General features: G+C 45.4%; 1 protein-coding gene across 3 annotated transcripts in view; it reads right to left on the reverse strand.

The window, feature by feature from the left end:
* The window catches only part of LOC144720930 (RING finger protein 17-like), a 153,917-nt gene extending 130,833 nt beyond the window's left edge, over positions 1–23,084 (reverse strand). For 2 of the 3 annotated variants that reach the window (XM_078598110.1, XM_078598127.1), the window contains exons 1-15: positions 22,766–23,084; positions 21,212–21,376; positions 18,108–18,229; positions 15,084–15,190; positions 13,967–14,082; positions 13,521–13,618; positions 11,409–11,470; positions 9,437–9,581; positions 8,905–8,985; positions 8,150–8,250; positions 5,549–5,717; positions 5,345–5,418; positions 3,007–3,075; positions 2,421–2,628; positions 1,303–1,423 (exon numbers count right to left, since the gene is read on the reverse strand). In XM_078598110.1, coding sequence (XP_078454236.1) covers positions 1,303–1,423; positions 2,421–2,628; positions 3,007–3,075; positions 5,345–5,418; positions 5,549–5,717; positions 8,150–8,250; positions 8,905–8,985; positions 9,437–9,581; positions 11,409–11,470; positions 13,521–13,618; positions 13,967–14,082; positions 15,084–15,190; positions 18,108–18,229; positions 21,212–21,296 — 1,558 coding nt within the window. In that variant the 5' untranslated portion in view covers positions 21,297–21,376; positions 22,766–23,084. Of the gene's footprint in view, positions 1–1,302; positions 1,424–2,420; positions 2,629–3,006; positions 3,076–5,344; positions 5,419–5,548; positions 5,718–8,149; positions 8,251–8,904; positions 8,986–9,436; positions 9,582–11,408; positions 11,471–13,520; positions 13,619–13,966; positions 14,083–15,083; positions 15,191–18,107; positions 18,230–21,211; positions 21,377–22,415; positions 22,688–22,765 lie in introns of those variants that run through there. The other variant, XM_078598117.1, reaches the window with a different exon arrangement.
* Between the last annotated feature and the right edge of the window lie 241 nt (positions 23,085–23,325).

Genomic DNA, 23,325 nt, shown 5'->3' on the forward strand with positions numbered 1-23,325 from the left:
CCTCCCCCCCCAGCATAACAAAAGGGGGCTTAATCCTATCTTGCTTATCTACCTCCGCCATCTACATCACAAAGCTCCAGTTTCAGCTCCAGTTGTTGCCTCCCAGCGCACCCCAGGTGTTAAAAACGTTACCCTCCCAGCCCACACCCCACCCCCACACTCACCATGGCCCCTCCCCCTCCCTAGATCCCCCGCAACTATATAACTCCTCGTCACAGCCATCTGAGACACACTTAAGTGGTTGCGCTTTCGCTATGTTGTCCCCACCTGAAGGAGGATGCTTGTGTTGCGCCCGAAATGTCGTGATTTAATTTAGCGGTTTTATTCTTTTATTTTATACCTATGTGACTTTACCGAAAAAACCAAAGAGTATTTTTTATACTGGCAAAAAGGTATCCCATAGAAATAACTGCTCGACCCGAGCTATAAGTGCTCCGAAACTTGCATTGTCTTTGTAGTGTTTGCCTTTTGGCGCTTTCTGGTCTAACACTGGTGGTGAGACAAGGCCATAAAAAGGGTGTCTCTGGTGCAGTCCAATCAGTTTCAAAGACAATGCGTATATTATTCTCAGAGCATGTTTGTTTGCATTTTTGCCACAAGAACGTTTGGTTAATACAGACTTGATGCCTTACAAAATGTAGGCACATTTGATGTTTCAACATCTGACTACCTCCTGTTTTATTGCCATTATTTATGTTGAACTTTTGGAACCGTACGTAGCGAACTGTGATAATTGGAGGTACAGGAGAAGGACAACAAACTAAACACAAAAGCAGTTCTAAAGAAATTAGTTTTCAATTTAGAATGAAAAGTGCATAGTTCCACTGGCTTCATAATATCGGAACTAAGAGCGTTCAAGATGGCCACAGTAACGCATTTGAAGTAACATTATTATTAATTACCAGTGAGGGGCTGCTTCCCCTCCTAAACAAAAAAAAATAAAAAAAATTACTTTACCAGGTAAAGCCCACCGAGCAATATAGCTCTTTTTCAGAAGCGACCTGGCCACAAATGATAGTTCAACGAAGTGGCTGATCTCATGGAAATGTATAGCAGCAGCCAAATACTCTAAATAATTGATGTTGATACGAAATGTGGAGGGAAAAACTGGAAGACCCGGAGAAAAAATCCACGCAGCCACAGGGAGAGAGACACGCAAACGCCAATTACACAACAGGCATCGTCAGGGTCACGACCAAACCCACGACGACCTCCTGCACACCAGGCTAGGGAGATAACATCTCGCCACCGTGGTACCCTGATGCGTGAGGGGGAGTTCACCTGCCAGACTGACAGACTCACCTCCAGATATGCCTGGGGACAGGCAACGGTCGAGCGATGCAGACGATGGTGCTGCAGCAGCGCACACTGCTCCTCCCTTCTTGGACCACGTCACTGTGGGGGGGTCCGCGTGCTTCAAACCCTGCACAACAAAACAGGCAGGAACTCGTTCATCGGAACATCGACAAGGCCGAGACAAACCCCAAAGCTACAGACCACATCGTAAAAACCGCTATCGACTGCGCTCTTTCAACGGGGAGGGGGAAGGAATAGCAGAGCCGCACCAACTCTCTTCTGGAGCCCTCTCGTGGTCAGCAAACGGTGTTGGCATTTAGGTCTTAAACACATTGCCATGCACAAGAACATAAGCGACCTAGTACTCTCAATAACAGAATCAAAATATTTATTTCTACTGTAGGAGGAATCCAATGAGCTATAAAGCTGTTTGTCACAGATGTCCAGTAGGAGCACAGGGTAAGAATGTTACAACAAAACAGATGATAGTAGTGCAAAGTACAAGCTAAACAAATCACCCAAATACATAGAAATTAAACCACCTACATCCTACCAAGAAAATCCCAGAGGTATTAACTTATTTTTCAGAAGTGACCTGGACACAACTGATAGCTCAACAAAGTGGCCCGTCATTTGGACATTTATAGCACCAAAATAATCTAAATTATCTCAATGCATGTGTTGACAATTCAACCGTGCTGGATTTCACAATTCCACGATGACCATGTAACCCCCATGGAACCAATAACAGGTATAGTTGCACGTTCAAAACAACTTGTCGTTTGGATTTCTTGTTGTTATCTTTTCTTGATGCTTGCTTTGCGAAATTGGCATGTGCAGATCTTTTGTAAATCATAAAAAGATGCATTATTTTACATCTCATTCAGATGATCTCATTTGTATTGTATGCCCCAACTGTTCCATCTCGCTTCTTCCGATGTTTACTTCAAAAGCCAAATGGTGACAATTGCATTCTTCATGTATAAGGGAACACATAACCTCCATACATGACGCACTAACAAGACTACACAGATGCATGAGTGCAGGAATTGGTTTTAAACCGAACTGTTCACCGCCCAGTGTCAAAGAGCATCACTACCCCTCCATAGTGTTTGCTAATTTACCTGCAGGTTCAGGGTGAGCTTTAGGCCAGGCCTGATTAGCCCCTTTTCTGCGTGGCCTCTGGCTGTGGCACAGCTGCCGTGAGCCTGCTGCTGCTGCAGCAGATGCTGCTGCAGCAGATGCTGCTGCATCGACGAAAGAGGCACGGCGCCTACTGGAGACCGGTCTGACCCAGCAGCTGCACTCATGCTTTTGCCATACTCCAGGAGCCTGGCAACAGAGGGGGAAGAGAAGTTACCCACCGCATTAGCGTACGTTTAGGTAAAGTGAGGCGGAAATGGTGAATTTGACGGGTATCCGGAAAATTCCTCCATGGCAGGGAATAAGAGGGGCAGCAGCACCACATAGTGTGGGACCCATGGTACATGATGGAATATAACAGAAAGTGTTCAGACATCTTTCAAGAGGGGCTGTTCTCTCCAACACGGGTTTAAAGCGCTGCTGCTTTCCGCGCAAGTTCTCAGACGCAAGTCAACGTCGCGTGACGTCAACGCCTGCAGCATTAGGGATGGTGAAAAAAAGAGAAAAAAATAACAATGACTGATGGAACAAGAGTTTGAAAAACCGTGTTCGAAGAAGCAGGCTTACCTTGTGGGGAACAAAATCGTGCCGAGTTCCTTAATGTGGCCCATCAGCTGTGTCGGGTCCAGGTCACACCTGCACATGAGCACACGGCTTTAACTCCCCATTCCACATCTGCACACTGCTCATAAACACCACCGTTGGACACTTGGATCATAAAATGTTTTTTTTATCCATGCCATCAGGTATTATTAAACGGTATTACTTAAAGTATTATTAAATTCTTTGTTTAAATAATCAGGACAAGGATGCATTTCAACACGTGATGGTTACCATTTGGTCCATCAGCCGATGACGCCTACTGGACCCACCGCTTTCCAGAGGCGTTTGTGTAATCAGGTCGAGCTCTGGACGGGTTTAGACCGAGCCTCATCGGCACAAAGTAGTCCTCATAAAGGCCGTGTGGTGACAGTGGAGAGCCAGCCGTTAAAAATCGGGGGACCCATTCAACGCAGCACGGCAATAAAACCCAGGTTTGGAATACACCTGCGTGATGGACTGCGGGTAAATAAATAACAAGACGTTCATACGAGTGCTTTTTTCACCATAAAAAAAAAATCTTTAAAAATAATTTTGGCCCATCAGCCATGTCCGTAGCATCGCAGACTCAGGCACTGAGAGTCCGGGGTAAACAAGTGTCTGGAAGAAGAGCAAAGTGTGTAGACCGGTAATGGGCAACTTAGTGGGGCTATGTGAGCGGTCCTCCTGCACCAGCGTTGATATACGGTGCTTTTTTCTGGAAGATTTTACTGATTTTTCCTGGATGTTTCTGTTGTGCGTCGTCGCTTTAAGATGTTCTTTGTTCATGTTTTTGTTTGTTGCGGTTGTACCCGAGTCAAGAGCATCATGGCTCACAGGGCTATACCTAATAAATGAAACTGAAACCTTAGTGGGCCGCAGGCTTGACATGGTACTTTGTGCACTCCTCACGACCCTATGAATCGCCCGAGAGACACTTAGAGCAAGGCGACCTTCGAGGGGGCTCAACGGGCTGCAGGTTGCCCACTGCCGATACGGACGCAGCGTGGAGTGGGAAGCAGTTGCCACGGGGCTGGACACAACACCAATATCCCCCTTGATATGGGGCTGGGCATCACGCCAAAATCCCCCCTTGCCGCGGGGCTGGGCACAACACCAATATCCCCCCTGATAGGGGGCTGGGCAGAACACCAATATCCCCCCTGATAGGGGGCTGGGCAGAACACCAATATCCCCCTTGATACGGGGCTCGACACAACACCAATATCCCCCCTTGCCACGGGGATGGGCACAACGCCGATATCTCCCCTCACTACGAGCAGGAGAGAGGCAGGCAGGCAGAAGCGTGGCGACTGGAGAAATGCTTTGAGTGAGAAATCAAGGGGTAAATGTTCACCGTAGCTTTGAATCATGCGTGAGGTAACACAACCAAATAGTTGCCTCATCAAAGCAATTGTAATGAGTGGTCTCCAACACGGTAAGTAACTTTGTATGTTCATTTCAAATGAAGCTTGGTACAGCCAGTCTTCGTCTCCTTATTACGGACTCCATCTTCGGGTGGCTACGCTGCCCCACGCCACGTGGCGCTCACCGCTCTCTGACACCGCTGGCTGACGGTGCGCCAGGGAGCGATTGGAGGACGAGCCTCCACGTGGTCGATGGAGATGGCGGGGCAGCAGCGACAGGGCTCCTCTTCAGACTTCGGACACCGACCCCTCGCGTTGCTCGGGGTCCCCGCTGAAATCCCCCTCCCCGGGGCTCAGCCCCACCTCTCACCACGCCCCTCCTGGAACCTTCCCAAATGTCCCAGAGGCTTCCCTGGTGGACCCACCTCTTACCTTTCACCTAGGTAGAAACCCCACTATCGATAAGCCTGGGCTGTAAGGTAATTGTATGCCCCCCTGATGATCCAGGCAATGGTGCTCTCATTCCACAATTATAGAAGAAAAAAAATTCTGATACTGGCATGAAGGTGTATGAAGAGAATTATAGAAATGTGATGACAGACTTAAAAAAACTTGAAAATTGGGAATATTATTAATCGGAGAAGCATCTGAGGCTATAGAGAGAGGTTGCAATAGGCACAGCAAAACGTATGCTGGATAGGGGTGGGGGGGCAAGCAGTGGACCTAGACAGGGCATGGAGCAACACCCAGAGGTGTTGGTGATCAGACTAGAAACGCAGCAAGGTGAGGTGTTGACACTGGAACAAAATACACAGGAGCCAGCAAAAGGAAACACAGGTGAGGTTACTGTGGTGTAACATTGACTATGACCTTTTGACCTCGGAAGCGTGTGTGAAGGTAAGTCCCCGCACACTCAATGGTCACATTTCGAGCAGCCGCATCATAAAAGCTGTACTCACTGCAGCTCCAGCGAGTCCTCCAGCAATATGGAGCACAGCTCCGGGACGTCCATCGTCAGGAGCTGGTCTACCACCTGCACGGAACACGTTGACACGATACCAATCACAGTGAAGACGCAAACTACCGGTTATTCACCATCGTAGCGGCCGGCACAGACATGTTTATTTCAACCGAATGCGCGCAGAAAATTAATACGTCCGTGCCTTTTGCACGTCCCGCATACAGAACTGCTGGCCCCGAGCCATTCTGCAGGCAGTGTCGAGGGTGACACAGTTCGACAAGAGTGACTCGTGAAGAACGCTCGTTCCTCTCGTCAGTATGGGGTGGAGCAGAACCTCCATGTCCTTCAGTTTAAAAACCAGCTCTGCACCCCTGCACAAGACAAAGAAAAGCAATTGGTAAGTCATGGTTTTGGCCAGCGCTGCAGCAAAGAACACCGCCTCCGCATAATTGCGTTCGGGTGAACACGCGGCTAAAACGTGCGATGACACGAGGTGGTGCACACACTCGCGCAGCACAGAAAGAAAACAAATTTATTCCAATATTCTTTGGGTCTGAAAAAATATAACTCTCCCTCTATATTTTTTCACCCGATGATGATTGCTTGTGTTGCAATCGAAACGTCGTGATTTATTTTTTCTATGTGGCTTTACCGCAAGACCCAAAGAATATGAATTCCTGCAGTCATGAAAGTTTTAAGTCAAAATTTATTCCAGGCACCCTTATTGGTAGCAGCAGACTTGGCACGCATGCCAGCTGGTAAGCGGAACGCTTCAACTCAGGAACATGTGTGCGCAGTGCAACTTTGCATTCCCAGTCTCGAGCAATGCGTGAACGCGATTGTGGAGTGGATCTCATTGCCGCCATCTCCCGACGCCCGTTCTACTCCAGCGAGAAATGCTTTAGTGGAAGCACAACCCCTGATGTGCCACCTTATCGTTGTCGCTCCTTGTGCGCGCATCACATTCACTCGGCGAGACCGTCAGTGTGCGTCTCCCGGGATCAGGGCCCAGTGGCATGGGGCCCCCTCAGCCTGGAATCACAGCATCGCTACTGGCGGGGAACCGTCGCTGGCATCATCCGTGCTGTTGACCGTTCTTACTAGCGTAGTGATTCAGCCACAACCGAAATAACTCACCCCGACGTTATAGACACAGCGTGCATGACACGAATAATCAGGAAGTAAAACAAGCCCCTACGATTGGTGCTTAAAGAGCCTGAAAGCGGAGTGATTAGAGGCAGGGAATTAAAGGTTTGGAGGTGAAATATAACATGGAATAGAGCAGGAAACGGAGGATGATCGACAGTCAGAATCCGTGAGGAAAAGTGGAAGATAATTGGCTGGAGGGAAAGCGGAAGATCAAGGAACCTTCGGGAAAGGGGCTTGAGAGATATATAAAGAGGAAGCGAGAGTTGGCGACGTTGGGAGTGAAGGGAATCCTTAAAGACCCACGTGTCTCCTGCTGGAAGAAATCAAGACTCCTATTATACAATACTGCTATCGGGTGTCACTACACAAGTCTAGCGGCTCTATAAATGCCTCTTCCACTCTGCCTACAGATAACTACTTTTTTTCACTCCACAAAATAAACACGCCCCGCCAGTTTGTGAGCAGCCTCTCCGAGGTGCGGTAGAATATCGATGCAACGTTGTATGAATCCAGACAGTTATTTGTTATTGTATTATAAATCAACCACCTACAAACCAAGTCTGGGGATCCAACAGTGGCTCAGGAACCATTATTGGCCAAGGCTAGTGTGTATGTGTGTTAAGACAAACATGGGCAGAAATAGAGTACATTTTTTTTTTATCTGGTGCAAAATACAATGTGAAACTCGAAGTCAGTGAGGTCAACTTTATTGTCTCTGCTCTGAAGGCCACCGCCAAAAAGTACTATCAATATATTTTGCTGCTTGTAAGGCTGAGCTATCAACCAACGCTGCAAAAATGCATTTTGATGTACAAATAAACCAAAAACTAATAAAGAAGCATTAAAACAATTCCCACAACCAATTTTAATTTTTAAAAAAGTTGCATCGGTAACAACAAGAAACATCGAGAGGATAAAATCCAGGTAGAAGTACAATTCAAGATTGTTGCGAGGATTTATCTTCCACTTACTGCTGAGGTGGAGCAATAAGTATGGGCGGTCAACCACTCGTACGTGTTGACGAGTTCATTTATTTGGCAGTACTGGGGGCAGTAGAGGATTTCAATGTCACTGATTTGGTCAGATGCTTGGTAACGTGGCACAAACCAAAAAAATATTCTGAATTTAAATATTGGGTTTGAAAACGTACGTCTTACATAATAAGTAAATAGTAAAATGCAATTGATCTGCATCACATAACAATAGGTAGCATACGTTTGTTTTATTCTCATTACTCTTTGGTTATTTCGGTAAAGTCACGGCGTTTCGATCGCAACACAAGCAATCGTCATCAGGTGGGACAACCACAGCAAGAAAAAACAGCTGAAATAGGCAAGAGATCTGCCGTGGCACGAGGTTATATAGACCTCGGTAGTAGGGGGGGAGAGAGAAGGGGGGGGGGAGGAGGCGGGGTAGAAAGTGGACCCCGCAGCAGCACCCGGGTCACTGGAGTAACGTGGGCCACCACAGCAGCACTGGAGAGGTCGGCTGCAGGGGGGGGAGAGAGAAGGGGGAGGGAGGAAGCAGGGCAGAAAGTGGACCCCGCAGCAGCCCCGGGTCACTGGAGTAAAGTTTAGAATGTTTTATTCTTATGTTTGTGCATTAATGCGATGGCACGGAGTGTACAAGTGTGCACGTGGAATGTGGAACTCACCGGGCCTGCACCATGGAGCACAGCGAGTGGATGCTCCCATGGATGCTGCACACCACTGTGTGAAGCTGCAGCTGCAGCTCAGACTGCAGCTTCTCAAACTCCTGTCAAGGAAGCCACAATTACACCAGCCATTTTTATAGCCAGACACCTTCAGCTCGGGTGATACACCAGGACGATCAACGTTTGGATAAAAGCCATGATAGCAGTGCCTGACAATGCACCACACTTAAAGGCGTACAATTCAGCCTTTTCACACACATCAATTAAAACCCATTTCCGCACTTTAATCATCTACACCATTAAATCCGCACAAAATAATGAGATCGTTGCTGCATCAAATTTTTAAAATGCTCTGTTACTTTACAATGGGTTCGTGCAAACGTTTAGATATAGATCTCGAGTGTTCTGATTAGTCGTGGCCAGCCAAAGGTAATTTGTCACTTTAAAAAACACAAGCAGAGTATTCCATCTCAAAAACGACTGCTGGGCAGTAAACCAGCTGTGGATAGATCATGGTTGTTGAGAACGATGACGACAATGACAATGAGGACGATGACTTTGATGACGGCGACAACGACGATGATGACAACGATGAGGACGATGACAACAAAGAGGACAATAACGACGATGACGAGGATAACGAGGACAACAACGGTGACAACGATGAGGACAATTCCGAGGATGACAACAATGAGGACGATGATAACGACAATGATGACCATAATACAGCATCGCTGCAGCCAGCGACCACTCACTCGCAGCGCCTCCTTCAGTTTTAAGACCCTCGCCTGGCCCGCCATGATGACCTTGGGAAGCTGCATGCTCAGCTCTTCCTTCTGCAATTGGCAGCAATGACACGGTCGTCTTTGGAAACGTGGCTCAAGGTGTGAGAAACGCGTTTTCAGGAATATGTTGCGATCAAAGATTGCACTCAGGTTAATCCGTGTACTTTATTACATGAGGGTTTTTTGGGTTAGATCACGCAAATAAAAAGACGTCGCGTTTAACCCGTCACCACCCGACACAGCCAATTAGTTATTATGGATAATATTGGTGGCGAAAGCCTACGTGTTATACTTTAATACAATTTAGATTATGATAATGCGGGCTTTTTCTTTCTATTTTAATGTTTTGCCCACATTCGTACATTTTTGTCTTCATATTTTAATGTCAATATTGCTAAAATTAACAAAAGCACCAGATGAGCGACATTACATGCACGTGATGCACTTAAATTGACCTCGCGATCGACGTCTCACACGCAGGCGAACGTCGGTGGTGGTTCACCTTGGCATCGAGCAGAGTATGGTCGTGGTCGCTGTGCTTAGAGTCCGCGATGCAATCGGCACACGCGACGCCGCTGCCACCGCCACCACAGTCACCAAGCTCGCAGCAGTATGCGTACAGCTTACCGTGCACTTCACAATTCTCACTGTGGAAATAGCCACGTCAAAAATCGATCAACACTGTCAACCTTAAAATGCTGCAACTAAAACACTCTTTATTGCGAATAAATAATCCGTCATTGTTTTTAGTTTTTTTTGGCTGCCAGAAATATAAACAGCCATAGATAACAAGCATTTGCATCGACGCACAGATCACGAACAGGTCACGTTCCCACCGGCACGTGGCCAATAAGTGGAGACGAAGGGACAAGCCGGAGCAATGAGCCGGCAATCACAAGATCTTCCGTTCCAAGTTTTCTTTATCCAGCTTTTAAAAACTATAATTGGTAAAAATGTCACATTGTACACGAAAAACACGGCCGTGCCTCTTTTGAAGGGGGCAGCTAAAAGTGTCGAGCACGTCGCGACCACGACTGAGGTGCTCCAAGAAGTACAGTGGATTCTTGATTACCGCGTGCAGTTTATCCAATTTGTGGATTAAACGCGCACACTTGAAATTTTGACATAAATTAATAACTTGCACATTTTCCCTTACGCCCGAATTAATAATGTAAAAACGCTTCTGAAAAATAACGTATAGCTCAGAGGGGTCTTAAATAAAAAAGTTTCAATCATTAGTTTCAAATGCTTCATGGGTGCGACCGCTGCAATCGGATAACACCCAGGGCCCTGGTGGAGTCAATAGCAACCATAACCCAAGAGCGGACCTCAAAGCCCTTTCTAGGAGCCGTCCATTTAGTATGGATGCTTGGATGGACCCATATGAAACACTGAAAAAGTGTCCAACGTGCCACTGCCCAACCCCTACATTACATGACGATAGTAGGCTCTCGATTATCCGCGATAATGGCGGGGAAGACGGCTGCAGATAATTAAATAAATCGCGCATAATAAAAATAAAAAAAATCTATTTTCCACGGATCTCTATGCCAAAAAACACTGATTTGGGTATTAACTAAATTAAAACTCATGAAATAAATGATGGGATAAATCACTCAAAAGAACCACAACTGATGATTTTGATTGTTACCGTTTATATTTAGAATGAATACTAACAATCAACTGATCAATGATGCGCGTGCTCAATGATAACACTTTCCTGCTCCCGCACAGAAGACTCGGCCCACTAAGTGGACAGCAGCAGCACCTCGCCAATCAACATCAATCAAACTCCACCCAATGTTGTAAAAATCTCCAACTACTGTACTGTAGAGGCGATCACGTAGATTTCGGATTAACCAGAGCACATATTTGTTCGGTTAAGCACATGCCTTGTATTAAACATTTACAAGAATAACAAGGTACAACAGTTTTTTGGTTAAAATTTGTGCTAAAGGAAAAAATCCATGCATTATTATTTTATATCAAAATCTCAGGTGCACGGTTAATCTTCAAATCAGATACACCGCTTGTGAATAATCGAGGGTCTACTGTGTTTAGGTATGCAAGTTTTTAAGTTTTGGTGTGAGATTTAAGGGGTTAAGGTTATAGCGTTCAAGGCAAGGGGTAGGGAACGCTACAGCCCGCAACTTCACTTTCTATGGGAATGTGGCCACATGAGGACTGCTGTGAAGTATCAGGGTGTCAATCACTGCAAAACATTTTAGCTGCAGCAATTTAAAATGTGTTTTATTTTATTTAACCAGGTAAGGCCCACTGGGCTATGCAGCTCTTTTAGACTTTAGATGTGTGACGTTGATTCTAAATGTGGAAGGAAAAACCGGAAGACCCGGAGAAAAATCCACGTGACCACGGGGAGAACATGCCAACTCCAAATATGAAGGCGTCAGGATCGAACCCACAACCTCCTGTATATCAGGCGAGGTAGTTAACATCTCCTAGCCACCACTTACCAGTCACTGGGATCAATTTTGTTCGCTTTGTGGTTTTTCAGCACTTTCGCATTTCCGTGAACCTGAAACGGATCACACGCGCGTGCACAAACCCAATACTATAATATCAGACCAGCCTTCACATCGTCACTCTCTATGCAGGTACACAAGTGTCACACACAGGCTACACGGGTAAACAAAAGTAGCCACCCAATCTGAAGGACTTGGCTTCCCAACAAAATCAGTTCCTAATACAGATACACAGTAACGAAGGCAAAATTCCCCCGTGTAGCCTCAACAGACTGTTGGGGCAAGTGCTATTGTAGTAAGCGCCTATTAAGGCCAGCACAGCACACGAAGGGGGTGGGTGGCCAGCACCATGCCCGACCACCTTTGTCTCCCGAGTGGTGATGTTTACACACCGCACTGGGTACTCATTTGAGGCTGAATAGACCTAGGGGAGGCCCAGGACCGGTTCAGATAATCGTCACTGGTGGTGACCGTGAGTAGAAATCCCACTCAAGTTGCCGGGTACGTAGCGCAGCGCGCCAACCGCCTATATGGATGCTCCGCACAACACAGGTACACAGTAACACAAATACCACATACATGCAGGTACACACCGTGACTGTCAATTCCTACAAAACATTCACCGCCAATTAAACCTTACTGTTTCATTTTCATTCCCAGTTTTATTAAATTGTTATCAAATAATTTAACTTCATGAAATCTCAGGCTTATGCATGAGCTTGGCAGTCTCGCGCAGTTTCTATGTGAAGTGAGCCTCCTGCGGCTAAAGCAGAGCCCACGGTGACAAGAGTCCAGAGAGTCTGGCGTCTTGCGACAATGTGGTCTTGTTCACGAAAACGGTGAGAGCTGCAGTTATCAAGTTGAGAAGTGACAAAAGCAAGGATGATGAGGGCTACACGTATGTCTTTTTCAGAAGCGACCTGGCTATCACAAATAATAGAGGAACGAAACGGCTTATCACGTGAAAATGCATAGCAGCAGCCAAATACTGTAGACGTGTGAGGTTGATGGAGGGAAAAACCGGAGAAAAATCCATGCGACCACGGGGAGAACATGCAAACGAACCAACAACCTTCTGTATATCAGGAGAGGTAGTTTACATTTCCTCCTAACCCTGGTGAGAGCAACTTGGGAAGCGAATGGAAATCGGTCAGAATTAGCGAGCAGAGACATTCTGGTTGACAACGTAGACTTCGGAAATTTACCAAGCGGGAGCAGATCACTTTAAGAACGAACGGCTTAGGACAGACACCTACATACACAACACAATTTTAACTTGTACAGCATCTAAATATGCTGCCACAAGTTTAACACATCCTAGGAGGCTTTTACAACCAATATTATCCCTGAGGATTTTTCTAGGCTTAGATTGCATGAATATAAACGTTTCGTTAAACCCGCCACCACTCGCTGATGAGGCTGGTTGTTGTAATTACCGGTGAAACGTCACAGTACTCGACTCGTAAATGTTGTGGGTTTACTCTCCAACACACCGGTGTGCTGAACTAGTAACTAATTGGCACGTTTTGTTTACGTGACAAACCTTACTAATTGGCTGTCGCGTGGTGGTGGCGGGTTTAACGACATTTACAATTCGAGTAACCATAACGTTTTCGCCAGTAATTACAACAACCAGCCTCATCAGGCGACAGACAACTTTGGCTGTTTCTCGTCTGTGAAGGTGGTCCGATTTTCAACAAGCCTTGTGCAATGTTTGCCACAATTGAATAAAATACAAAAACAGTGGATGGCGCCTTGTACTGTATTCCATCGAGATGTCACGTGTGCCCTCACACATTTTGATTGTTGTACAAGTAGTGGCCAGTGTTTGTTTTAAGTTTGTATGATGCTCTTTAGAAGTGAGAGAAAATATCAGGTTTTTGGATTTGACATGACAAAACATGCGTATGAGGAGGATTTATAGTGCAAATGAGGTGTTAGGCACACTCACTCTGGAGCGTTTATACCCAAGTAGATTGCTCCGAGAGGCAATAAGTGTACCCAGTACATTTGATCCATTAGAGGTTTTTTGTTTTTTCCAGATAATATTGGAAGCAAAAGCCTACGCGAATAAAGCACATTTCATAATTACACAGCGATTACCTTCTTAAAGCAAGAGTCGCAAAAGTCCTCTTGGCAGTGCTTGCAGGACAGGATGGCTTTCTGCCGATCGCATTCGGCACAGCGCCTCTCCTTTCCAGCTGAAACGCAGCCAACAAGAACAGCAGCGGCGACAATACAACAGTGGAACATCGATTATCGATTATAATCAATGTTCTACTGTATTGTCAGAGCCTCTTATGAAATTTAGGTTTTGAGAATTATGAGTGAAGCAGCTATGCATGATTTGGTGGGGTTACAATGGTAACCGTACTAGCCATAACAAAATCAATTAGAGATTGAATTGTTTTGCAAGACAAAATCATAATAAAACACGTAAAAAAGCTTCCCATGTATTTTTCATTCGACCACATCTATATAGACGTGCATTGACAACTCTGGACGTCAAACGTGGTGACGTGTCACTTCCCTTCCCCCACTACGCGTACTGGTCAGATTCAAGTGGACATCGTCCGGAATCCCGCGGGTCTCCATGAGAGCTCCTCCATCCGTGAGCAAGGGCTGGCGCAACTTCCCTTGGCTCCCACCAAGGTTTTGTTTAGACCTGAGAGGCATGGAGGTGGGGGCAGGAAACGGCGAGTGGCACAAAGGGAGGAGACGTGGTGGGCGCAACAACTCCAGAGGGTCACGAGCGCGCGTGCGCACAGTACGCCTCTGTATTTTATATATGAGCACATTTATAATAAAAACATCACCCTGTGCCAGCCACTGCACAGAAACGTTAACATGTACACTGCCACACACTCCGAGATATTCAATTCTCCTTTCACTCATGATTAATCTCCTCTTGTTGTAGACTTACTTGATATTAACTCGGTTGAAAGTAACAGAAAATATACGAAAACAGAGTAACTGGGTCACTCCCGTCTGCTCAATGACGGTTCTACGCACAAAACAATGGCAGCATTCCCATCCTGATGATTAATTCCCATCCTTTCATATTCCCATCCTGATGATTCCGTGTGATCCAAAACTTCCCAGGCAAATGATAAGGGTTTAGTGACTGCAGGAATTCTTATTCTTTGTGTCTTTCGTTAAAGTCACGTAGATAGATTTTCTTTGAACCTATCTACGTGACTTTACCGAAAGACCAAAAGAATATGAAAATGTTAAGGGCTTAGAAGGATCAGATCACACTAGAACCTGAAATTACCACCACTTAGCAAGTGTAAACCACTTTTATTTTTTTTATTAATCTGTAGCGTCGGTACACAAAAATCACCGAGTTTTTAGTGGTTGAATTGTTAAAAGGTTAAATGGCTCAGAAAAAGTGGCATGGCTCTTTCAGAAATCAAAAGAGTCAGGGAGAAAGTGAGGTGTTTTGGGAATACGATAGGTTCTGCAGGATGGGAATGTGGCCCTATTTCTTATGCCATTTGCCACAACATCAAAACATCGACCAGCGACAGCATCTGAAGATGCTGTGCAAGTGAGGAACTATCCTCTTCCTTTAGCTCGCAAATCCTCAAGACTTGTTTTTCAGGTGGGTGCTGCTACATCGGGGACGTTTGGCCAGTTGAACCAGTTTTTGTAATTATTTTTTACCGTGGGACACCACCGCACAAGTAGTTGTATGCGGCCACAACTCCAAGTGAATAGTAATCCAGGGGCAGCTGAGACAAGCCACCGGCTCCAGGAATCCTGGTCACCATCTGCACCACATGGGGTGGGGGGGGGGGCAATCAGCAGTGCAATACCAGACCAACACCATTATGAAAACAACTTGTGAGCGTTCTTTTCTCAACCAATCCGAGATGTGCACAGCTCTCCCGGCTCTCTCAACTTCTTTTTAAAAAATGTAAACCTCTGACTTGTTTTCAAGCGATTGCGGTATCTGAGTACGGGATAATGCTCACCCCACCCTCCTCTACTGCCAGTTCTTAGCCAATGGTGGAGAAACTCCACATTCATCCAAAATGGGCCCACATTTAAAGTTAGTGGTTTAATCGGCAGTGGTGTAGTTGACGCAGCTGTCTACAGGAAAATATCAGTATCCGGAATCCATGATATCTGGTTATACTTATGGTTCACAACATTTTACAAGTGCATACAACTTTTCAAGAAAGAAACTAAGCCTACATTTTAACTATGATGTAAGAAATAATATCTGCTTTTTACAGAGGTACTCACCAGTCAGTTGTAGAGCATTCTCTAAGTTTATTGTAGAGAAGCACAGTGTACAGTAGTACAGTACAGTGAGACAACATTGGGTTAAGGCAGCACATGACGCACACCCACTTCACTCAAGAGTCACACCTATAACTACACACTTATAACACCAAAACAAACTTATAACACCACTATACACATATAACGGAATGTAAAACTACACTGTAAATAGTATACAGTGCATTAATGTTTGCATATTGAATTTTGTTACATGATTTATTGAAGCATTTCCATAAGGTCGGATTTTCATAAGTCGGGTCTTCCGCAACCCGGGGACTGTCTGTACGTGAAGGAAGATTCGCATTGCCGTCTACGACAGATGCTGGCTAGTTAAGAGCATTCCAGATGGTAGTGTGCCAGATAACAACAGATTTTCCTGTATTTTAATACACCTTTACTCTCCAACACACTGGTGTGCTGTACTAGTCCCTAATTGGCATGTTTTGTTTACGTGACACATTTCTATTTACGCCATCTAACCCAAAAACCTCTATTATGGATATTTGTCGCGATAGCCTGCTACGTTTTAAACTGATAGCTTGGTAGTTTAACCTTACAATGTCAAGCAGTAGACCCTTCTAAAAGTGAGAGCGTACAAAGAGATGGTGTCACCGTTTCTCCCTCTCTGATTGCTTGCCAAATACAAGGAAACTATTGCAAGCATGGTATCGAGTGAGTAAAAATCGTCGCTGCGAATCAGACAGACAGACGCAAACGCCATCTTATCTAGTTGACTCGCATCCATCCATTCTAGTCACTTGCCAAAGCTATTTGTCCATTCCCGCAAAACTTAGTTTTAATCGTAAACAAATTACTCTGGATGTATGTAATTGGAGACACACAGAGTTAGTCAGTCTCTTTGGCTCATATTTGCAGGTTGTTTTTTCCACTGCAGAAGTGCCCAGTGATGCCACTGGGGGCTTCACACGAAACTAGCAGAGGCGTTTTGATGACACGTTCACGTACAAAAGACAAAGATCCCCCATTGAGCCTTAAGAGACTGTTTGGGGCAAGTGCTTTTAACAAATAGCATCTATGAATGCCGGTACAGCATATGAGGGGGTGGGTGGCTAACATCACGCTCGGCCGCCTTTGTCTCCCTAGTGGGGTGTTTACACACTGCACCAGGTACTCATTTGAGGCTGAGTCAACCTAGGGGAGACCCAAGACCAGTTCAGATAATCGTCACTGGTGTTGGCGTCCGTGAGCGGAAATCGAACTCGGCTCGCCGGGTTCGTAGCGCAGCACACTAACCGCTACACTACATTGGTCAACACTTTTTCTGACATAAGGTATTCCAACGGTTGTAATGCAATTTTGGGGTGCTGATTCCAAATCTGGCATCAGTTTTTGTCTATCACATCAGGTTTTTGAGATATCAAATATTGCATTTTCAATAAAAACTGCAGAATAAAAATATTAAATAAATGTGGATATCTACATAAAATGATATTATAAACACACTATCCTAAAAATACAGCACCATATTTTAACACTAAAGCAGTCACTGACTCGCAACAACTTGCAATCATAAGTGACAGAGTTAATTTCGGGTAAAATCAATGAAAATGGGGTATGCCGATAGCATAAAAAATTAACCCGTAAAAACTAAGTTTTTCACTATAAATCCTTTATATGCGTGGCATCGGTTTCATTTTATTATTCATTTCTGTTTTTCTTGAGTAAGCAAGCAAGCAAGTGAAGTTAATATAAAGGATTTAAAAATGAAAGATCACCTCTTGACATGCCCCGTATATTCCCGAGGGCACTAGCGTTGACCCGTTTTACCACTTTCAAGAACCTGGCGGCTTCAATTTAACTGCTCTATAAATAGTCTCCACTGTACAACGTGGGGGCAGGGATTTCATGCCATGTGGTTAGTCAACATTTGCGTCATCATGAAATGGGCGGCTAGAGTCCTCTCGTCCTCTGGCTTGAAATGGCTGCCACCTATGGGTCAGATGATTGCATTGCACCATTAAGCAATTGGTAATTAAATATATTTTCGTCCTAAAAAGTGTAAAATTTTGGAAAACATTTTTCACGAACATTAATTGTCACGCACAACGAGTCTGTGTAGAAAATCTCAGCTCGATTGGATCACGGGAAGTGGGTTAAAAAACGACCGAAAGATTTGCACGGTCGTAAGCAAGCAAGCGAACTTAATATAAAGGATTTAAAAATGAGATGTGATAGAGTAAATCTGAGATCAGATTTGGAATCAGCACCCTGAAATTAGTCTAAAACAGCTGCAAAAGTCCAGGCGAGAATTTTTTTTTTTGTTGACCAGTGCTATCATATACATGCAGGCAGATGTACACGGACACACCAGTACATACACTCGAACACACGCGTGCACACAACCATACATACGTGGCCGTACAATTGTAATAGCGGTACCTTGCAGGTGGGGCATGCAAACTCGCAGCCTGCGTGTGTGCCTTTGTCCTGCAAGCATGCTCCACAGAAGACGTGTCCGCACACCAGCAGGTAGGGGCGGCTGTTTGGTGCCCCAGGCTCCACTGGGAAACGGATAACTTTAAAATCTCAACGAAGGCATGGACGAAGTGCTACGACAGCACCTGACGTGCAAAGACAGTGTCGGCATTTTCCCATTTTAAAGTGGCGATGCCTCGTCATCATTGCAGATTAAGGGGGTGAAAATCGAGTCTGGAATTACTGTCCTTGCAGGTTTTTAGTTTCAATCAAAGACCTGATTGTTATTCATTCAGGATTTTGTTTGGAATTCAGCTAATAAAGTACAGTAGACTATCTATTATCCGTGCTAATGACGGGGAGGATGGCCGCGGATAATTCAAAATCGCGGGCAATATAAAAAATATAAAATTTCCGCGCATCTCCATGCCAAAAAGCACGAATATAGATATAACTTATGTTTAAGTTAAGAAAGATGAGTTTGTTTACGAAATAACAATTTGTAGTAAAGAATCAACCGATCGATGATGCGCGTGCGCAGTGATAACACTTCATTGCTTCCGCGCAGATTACTCCGCCCACTAAGTGGACAGCAGCAGAGCCACGCCAATCAACATCAATCAAACTCCACCCACTGTTGTAAAGATATGCAACTACTGTACTTTAGAGACGATCACGTGGATTTCGGATCAACCTGGAGCAACATATTTGTTCGGTTTAAGCACGTGACTTGTAATAAATATATCCAACAATATCAATAGATAACTGTTTTTAAATCATTAATTTGGGCTAAAGGCAAAATCCATGAGTTATTAATTTATGCCAAAATCTCAAGTGCGCAGTTAATCCGCAAATCAAGAAAAACCGCACGTGGATAATCGAGGATTAAGGTATGCAAACGTTTTTCAGTTTTCCTGTGAGGATTCGGGGTTAAGGCTATAGGGTTTAAGGCAAGGAGTGGGAATGCAACGTCACTTCCTATGGCATGTGGCCACATGAGGACTGCTGTAAAGAAAAGGACACACAAATTACGTGTCAACCACTGTAAAACATTATTGGCTGCACCAATTGAACCTTATGGCGGGGACCCCGGGGTCCCATAAACCCCCGGCTCTCGCATAAACTGCGTTGCGAAGTCATTTTAAGTCTGTTGAAGGCGAACGATGCGGCACTATTCCTCTCGACGAGCTCGACACGATGCGCTAATCAAAGTTTAAAAGTTTTGTTTCTTCTGCGCATTCGTCCTCGCTGCGCTTGGACGACATGACAACAGAATGATCCATGCCAGGTGGGTTGCAGCATGTATGTGCGCGGTCGGACGGTGGGACGAAGTCGCCAAAAATAAATTAATTACGATTTTGATTTCCGTTTATTCAGGTCCTGCCATAAGGTTCAATTGGAAACGAAAAAAATGAACCCGTAAAAACAAAGTTTTTCACTATAAATCCTTTATATGCGTGGCATCGGTTTTATTTTATTATTCATTTCTGTTTTTCTTGAGTAAGAGTTTCATTTTTATCACATTGGTATTTTACATTAAATATAAGGAAAGTCGATTCACATTTGATCCACAATTCACATATTGGCCAAAAATACGACGACGAAAGTGAAAATTGAAGTTTGTTTACACTATGAATACGCAAGAGAAACTAAAACTCACTAAAACTCTTCAAGAATGTCCTCTTGACATGCCCCGTATATTCCCGAGGGCACTAGCGTTGACCCGTTTTACCACTTTCAAGAACCTGGCGGCTTCAATTTAACTGCTCTATAAATAGTCTCTATTGTACAGCGTGGGGGCAGGGATTTCATGCCATGTGGTTAGTCAACATTTGCGTATACCATGAAACGGGCGGCTAGAGTCCTCTCGTCCTCTGGCTTGAGATGGCTGCCACCTATGGGTCAGATGATTGTCTGCCACCATTAAGCTATTGGTAATTAAATATTTAAAATTTTTCCCCTAAACAGTGTAAAATTTTGGAAAAACATTTTCACGAAAATTAATTGTCACGCACAACGAGTCTGTGTGCAAAATGTCAGCTCGATTGGATCACGGGAAGTGGGTTAAAAGACGACCGAAAGATTTGCACGGTCGTAAGCAAGCAAGCATGCAAGCACGCGAACTTAATATAAAGGATTTAAAAACTAACGATTTTCATTTTACCAGGTAAGGTCCACTGAGCTATGTGGCTCTTTTTCAGAAGCGACCTGGCTATCACAAATGATTGCTCAACAAAGTGGCTTATGTGGAAATGTATAACAGCCCAAATACTATTCATATTCTTTGGGTCTTCGGTATATCCACGTAATTAGTAAAAATAATAAAAATAAAATAACAATACCACGACGTTTCGATCGCAACACAAGCAATCGTAATCAGATCGAAACGTCGTGTTATTGTTATTATTTGTATTATTTTTTCTATCTACGTGGCTTTACCAAAAGACCCAAAGAATATGAATTCCTGCAGTCACGAAAGCTTTAAGTCAAGCCCAAATACTATAAACGCATATTAATAAATGTGGAGGGAAAAAATGGAGGACCCGAAGAAAATTCCATGCGACCATGGGAGAGAGACATGCAAACTACAAATATACCGGCGTCAGAGTCGGGATCGAACCCACAACCTTCTGTATATCAGGCGAGGTAGTTAACATCTCGAAACCATTGCACCCCTATTGGGTAACTCGAGGCCAATGTTTTTCATTTGCCAAAGTGTTACCAATTTTAGCAGCCACTTGTCACTGTTGGCTGCTGCTTTTTTCAATCACTGGAAGTAGCACCCCAGGGTTGACACAAAGGAAAATGACTAACAGATAGCAGGCATAGACATTGAGGGTTCTGGCAAATGGAAGGAAGCAATGGCGCGGTGTGTGCAACCAACAGCACAGGCTTTGATGACTTATTTACCTTTGCAGAAACATTCAAAGTCAACGCTTGCAAGCTGCAGGTGTCTTATATTACATTCACACGCCAGGGTGTAGTTTGAACTCACGCCAGGGTGTAGTTTGAACCCACATGCCAGGGTGTAGTTGGAACCCACATGCCAGGGTGTAGTTGGAACTCACATGCCAGGGTGTAGTTTCGGAAGCAGCATCTGCAGGAGCGCGAGTGCATCCCCGCGGTGCCGGTGTTCAGCAACGACCACGACATCCTCACCACGTGCTCGACACGTGCTCTGCTCCAGGCGCGGGCTGGTTTAGGCCAGCAGTGAGTGGTGATGCAACTCTGGGCTGAGGGGGAAGGGCAGGATTAAGCTTCGACAATAGTAATTACAGTACTTATATTATTAATTAATCCATTAGATTAATACATTTAACCGATTAACTTAATACATTTACAGTACATCTAGCAACTCATTTACCTGGTGGAATTGAAACAATTCTTACCTGCTTGTGTTAAACAATGCTGCTTGAAATTACACAATGGTGCGTGTTGACGACGGGAAGTGTAAAAAAAATATTCGGAGTTTGTTTTTCTTCTTGGTTCTTTCGGTAAAGTCACGTAGAAGGGAGATAATAAAATTTAAACATAATAAAATACAATTCTCACGACGTTTCGGCCACAACGCAAGCAGCCGTCCTCAGGTGAAGAACAGGTCTGTCCGCTTATTTTATGGCCAGCTCAGATATTCTTTCGGGGACTCAATTCGCTACTTTAAGCTCTGAACATCAAGGGAAGCGAGATAGCTTATATGAAGGTCAACAGCGTGCTGTGTTAGTGGTCGTGTAAGCAGCATCACAGCCGTCTTTGCCTCCCGAGTCCACAGCGAACTGGGTACTCATTTAAGGCCGAGCTGACCTATGGGAGGCCCCCAGAAATGGTTCAGATTCGAGTTTCCGCCGATTCTCCCCGTCAGAAATTTAATTCCCTTCAGGCATCTTCACGTTGCGTCTCAACGAGACGCAACGTGAAGATGCCTGAACTCAAGGCGTGTCTGTTAGTAAGCGCCACTGCCTTACACGAGACTTTAGTTGTTAATTTTGCCGTCATCTGCTTCTTTTACGGATGTAGCAAGTAAAACAACCTTTACTGTGTTGAACTTCTTTCGACGTGGCCAACGGTGCTAATCGGAGTGTACGGAGCAAGACGCACGCGCATGCAGACTGCTTATAAACAGTTCAACGCGTAGGCTTTCGCGACCAATATCAGCCATAATACAGGTTTTGTGGGTTATATCGCGTACATTTTTACCCCCAAAAAACTGTATTACACGCGATCTAAACAAAACTGTATTGTGCTATAACCCTGTAATGTGCTATAAACAATTACCTTTATTTTCCTGTTCGGGAAATGACAATACAGTACAGAAAACGACGAGCACGCGGTACACCGGACACCACCAGTGGCCGCGTCTACTACCGCGTGTGCAGGCGGTGCAACTGCACGGGCCCACACGAGCGGGGAGCGGCTGCAGTGCCACGCCACGTGGTGGAGATATTGGCAGGCTCCATTTTTTTGTTTATTGCACCAGGCCCAGAGACTCACGGGCCCAGAGACCCTTACAGATAGCAAGTGACTCGCACAAAGAGCCACAAGAGACCCTTGCAGATAGCCAGCGACTCGCACACAGAGACCCAAGACACCGACAGACGCTGGACTCGAGAGTCCCAGAGACTCACGCGGCAGCGACTCCGTGAGCAGGGGCGGCGGCGCGAGACCGCGTGCCCTGGGTGACACCACGTGCTGAGTGCGCGCGCCGAGTCACGTGAGGCGGGCGGCCATCTTGCCTGGGGATAGTGCTGCACTGTAATAGCGGGGGAGCGGTGGTGCACCGGTTAGCGCGGTGCTGTGCGACGAAGCCGGCGACCGATTTTCCGAGTGACGATTATTGTAAACGGTCCTGGGCCCCCCTAGGTCGACTCAGCCTCAAATGAGTGCCCAGTGCTGTATAAACATCGCCACTAGGGAGACAAAGGTGGCCGGGCGTGGTGTTGGTCACCCGCTTCCTCGTGTGCCGTGCCGGCCTGCATAGGCGCTCGCTAACACCACTTGCCCCAACAGTCTGTTTGAAGCCTATACGGGGGACCTTTGTCTTTGTTGTCTGGTGGCGAGTGCGCGCGTGCTCGACACGGACGCCGAGGTCGCGCGCGTGTACCGCGCCTGCACGTGACATCAATAACAACTATACGCCTCAAAATAGACTGAGTATCGACACAGTGGTGCGATGTTAGATGGTGGT

This window comes from Lampetra planeri, chromosome 1 (assembly GCF_965212315.1).
Source record: "Lampetra planeri chromosome 1, kcLamPlan1.2.h2, whole genome shotgun sequence".
Taxonomy (NCBI): domain Eukaryota; kingdom Metazoa; phylum Chordata; class Hyperoartia; order Petromyzontiformes; family Petromyzontidae; genus Lampetra; species Lampetra planeri.